This window comes from Zeus faber (genome assembly GCF_960531495.2).
Source record: "Zeus faber genome assembly, chromosome: 15".
In the NCBI taxonomy this organism is placed as follows: Eukaryota; Metazoa; Chordata; class Actinopteri; order Zeiformes; family Zeidae; genus Zeus; species Zeus faber.
In genome coordinates this window covers 12,584,093-12,588,143 of record NC_137194.1, presented here as the reverse complement: position 1 = coordinate 12,588,143, position 4,051 = coordinate 12,584,093, and the positions used below count along the sequence as shown (strand labels likewise).

Below are 4,051 nucleotides of genomic sequence, written 5' to 3'. Positions count from 1 at the left end.
CTCTAAATGAATCTCGACCAAACATATATATAAAACTAGACACTCACTATTTGATTGACCAATATGATTATCACAAGTACACTAGACTCCGTTTATTGCATCTCACAATAATCTGCTCCAACGGTCTAAACACAACATCAACACCACGAAACTAAAACTGTAAATCAAAACCTTTTGTTTTTGAAATACACGAGGTAATCCACAAATGATCATCCTAAACATACACGTTTAAGATCAATGGTGTGTTCCAGCCTTTTTTCTCCTTCTTTTTCCAAAAATAACTATTATAATAATAACGATATCCTTCCAGTGTTGTTTGAAATAAATAGATTGTGCATTTCACCGAGGGCAGCGGGGCAATAAAATAATGGCCCACAATAACATTTTTGATAAAATGTACATTTCTTTCTACACGTTTTTTTTCTACTTCATTCAAAACATTTTTTTCCTCATAAAAAACATTTTTTTATTTTTATTTTGCTTCAAATAAATTAAACCCTGTGTCACGTAAAAATAATCCATCGGTATTCGCAGTAATCCATGCTATATAACATGCAATTTATATAACTTTGGACTTAAAGGAAAACCGCACAAGATACCTACGAAAACAAAATATATAATTGTTCTATAAATAACCAGTCCTTGTTTTTTTTCGTATCCTCCGTCCTTGTGGTGTTTTTTTTTTTGTTGTTTTTTTTTTATAACCTGGTTATATCCTCGCCGTGCGCTCCGCTCAGTTCTTCCGGGGAAGAAGCACCGTTGGCGGCCGAGGCTACGGCCACAGCGCCGACTGCGGAGCCCGTGTTGGACCCGGAGGAAGAGGAAGAGGACGATCTCACTTTGGTGTTGGGGAGCCTGTGGTCCTTTTTCCATTTCATCCGGCGGTTCTGAAACCAGATTTTAATCTGCCGCTCGGAGAGCACCAGGGTGTGGGCGATCTCGATGCGTCTCCGCCGGGTCAGATAGCGGTTATAGTGGAACTCCTTCTCCAGTTCCAAGACCTGCTGGCGGGTGTATGCTGTCCGAGAGCGCTTGGGCTCCGTTCCATTGTAAGCACCCACTGGAAAAAGGGTAAAAAAAAAAAAAAAAAAAAAAAAAAAAAAAAATGGAAGAAAGAAAGAATAGAAAGTGGAGAGACAGAAAGGGAGGAAAGACAGGGGGGGGAGGTAAACAAGAATGGCCTCAACTGCGCACTGAGAACTGAGATGTGGACAGAGAGATTTATTGGATATGAATGTTTGGGCCGTTTGAGGGATTTAAATGGGGGAGTTAAGAACTTCTCGGCGTAATGAGAGGACACTTACACCCCAACTATGAGCTAAATTATTAATGCAACATTACAAAGCTCTATCTTTTTGTCTTCCTTCTTTTTCTTCTTCGTATTCATCTCTCCCCCACTGCCCCTCCAATACATAACAGCAGAAGCCACATGGTGATACGGCTGCCCTGAGTATACCTCGGCTATAAAATTTATGGTGGGTGTAATTACCAATGCCGAGTCGTAAATCCGCCTCAATTGTGCCATTTCAAAGGCTTCCCCGCGAAATGGGAGTCAGAGGGACTGATGGAGGGAGGGAAAAGGGAGAGAGGAGTGGAGAGGAGAGGAGCGAGGAGGACATAAACACGCGAGTTCCCCTACCCGTGCTGACGTGGATCTTCTTCATCCAGGGGTACACCACGGGCTGCTTGGAGGCGGAGGCCGTGCTGCTGGGGTGCTGCTCCGGGGTGGCTTGGTGGTTGCAGGCGGAGGTGGCGGCCGGCGGCGTGGCGGGGGACATGGACAACTGTGGGGTCTCGCACGAGGCCGGCTGGCCCCCCTTCCCCGCGAGCAGGTGCGCGGCGTGGGGCAGCCCGTGCACGCGTGGCGCGTCGGGCTCGGGGATGCTTGCACAGTTGTACCGGCGCTCCTGGTAGGATGGAGGCGGAGGTGGAGGAGGAGGAGGCGGGTACAGCTCCTGGTGGTGGTGATGCTGCTGGAAGCCCGGGTCCCCTGGCGCGGCCGTAATATTCGGGGCTGTGCTCGGGGATGTAGCTGTTTTGCGAATATTCCTCGCAAGGAGGAAATTTCGGATCAATGTAGTTGGACTCCATCAAATACGAGCTCATGATCATTAATTTCTGGAGTGGAAAATAATTTTTCTAGCTTTGTCGTTTTTCTGCTCCATAAAGCCCTCCTACTTGCGAGCAGCCCTGTAAAGTTACTTTTACCACGTGACCCCGCGGCCCAATCGCAGGATGAGCGCTGGTTCCCGGATAAGGAACCAGAGGTACCAGCATACCTCCAGTGGCCATGGAAGACACATCTCTCCCTCTCTCTCTCTCCCTCTCTCTCCCTCTCTCTCCCTCTCTCTCTCTCTCTCTCTCTCTCTCTCTCTCTCTCTCTCTCCCCCCCTCCCTCTCTCTCTCCGATTCAATGATTCAAAGGGCTTCATTGGCATGGTAAACATACGTTTCCATTGCCAAAGCAAAGGGATCAACAAAAAGGGAGAAATAAAACCAAAATGAAAGCCGAAAAATGGATGGATGATGACAAAATAGAAATAAAATAATAACTACAAATATTTTTTGAACAGTTGCTGTTTATAAATATATATACAATAATAATTATACTTCGAATTAAAATGTAAATGTTGCAGATAAACAATTGAAACTCTCTCTCTCTCTCTGCTGGTGTGTTACCAAGGCAGTTGACTTAGGGCACAATCTTGTTGCTGACTAAGGAGGAAAAAAATAAAAATAAATCCAGTTGAAAAAAAAAAAAAAAAAAAAAACCGAGATCCAAAGACCTCAATTATTCAGAGCAAGACAAAAGGTGGTTCACCAACACTGGTGAGCCACAACACCGCCACTCAGTTTGCCTGCGTGGCAACCAAAAAGGCAACATACTGAGTCGCAAAAAACAATGTTTTTGTTTAATAACGTGACCATACCCATATGGGAGGAAATGAGTTTCAAACTCCTTGCAAATGAGAACTACATTTTCAAAATGATCTATCTCCATGAAACCGAGATGACCGGGTTCTTCTTGAGAGTCTTTCCATCTGTTCCCTTTTCTGAATGAGGGCCTGCTTGCCAAGGTTACATGAGGTAGACAAAGAAGACGTGTGAATCCAGATTCCTCGGGAGCAACCCTCATAACGTTCAGTAGCAGGACATTTGCCAACTTCTCACTGACATTTCAGTTTGAGTTCCCCACGAGGCCATAAAGTCTAAAGCCTGTGGTTTACAGTTGCCTGAACTGGACTCCGTGTCTACAACACATGGCATCCCATCAATGACGAGGCCACATTTTTGTAAAATTTCAGACTTCATTTTGAATGGGCATGAATGGAGTACTCCAATGGCACAAACTCACGAATGCATAATTTATAAAGGATAGAACGACTTTATATTTCCAAAGGAACTCCATAGTAGCCAGTGTGCATTCTGGGATGTTCAATGTCATTTGTCACTCAGCAACCCTACAGATGTCGGCACAAAGCTGTTTGGGGACGTCTTCGTTTTAAAGGGCAAATGTAATCCGTCACCCTGATCGGCATGGTTACGGTCAGCCTTTTAGATACAGTAATGCTTTTAGTAAAATTACAAGGTGAGGAAAATGTTGCTCAAACCAGCAGCTGAAAAACTTCAGTAATGATATTCCTGTTTATGACTCACACAAAAATCTGAACAGTGGGACTACACACAGTTGCTTGGATCAAGGTCCAAGAATAAGCAAATGCATGTACTGGGTGAATCAATATAGGCTGAGGGCTAAATTTAAATACGTTTTAATCAACTTTATTCTATATTTCGGTGACGGGCGAGACTTGTGATTCCATTGATTCTGTAGTTGGAGCACGTTTTGGGATATCACTGTCCAACACATGCTATTATGTCAGAGCTGCAGTAGTGGATGATGTCACTGTTGTAAAGGAAATCATAAACAGAAGGAAGCAACAGTGAAACACTGCTGTCACCATGACCGCAGAGTTGCCAGAAAAGCAATGTTCCCTTGTGAGTGTTGGCTCAAGGGAAGGCTTTTATGAAATTCAAGCCCTCGTTCAAATCC

General features: G+C 44.4%; 1 protein-coding gene across 1 annotated transcript; it reads right to left on the bottom strand.

The window, feature by feature from the left end:
* Window positions 1-698: 698 nt before the first annotated feature.
* On the bottom strand, window positions 699-2,112 carry hoxc4a (homeobox C4a; the record flags this gene model as incomplete). Its single annotated transcript, XM_080014660.1, is given in 3 exon segments — window positions 699-1,060; window positions 1,640-1,988; window positions 1,990-2,112. Coding segments are annotated over 3 exon segments (834 nt in total).
* Between the last annotated feature and the right edge of the window lie 1,939 nt (window positions 2,113-4,051).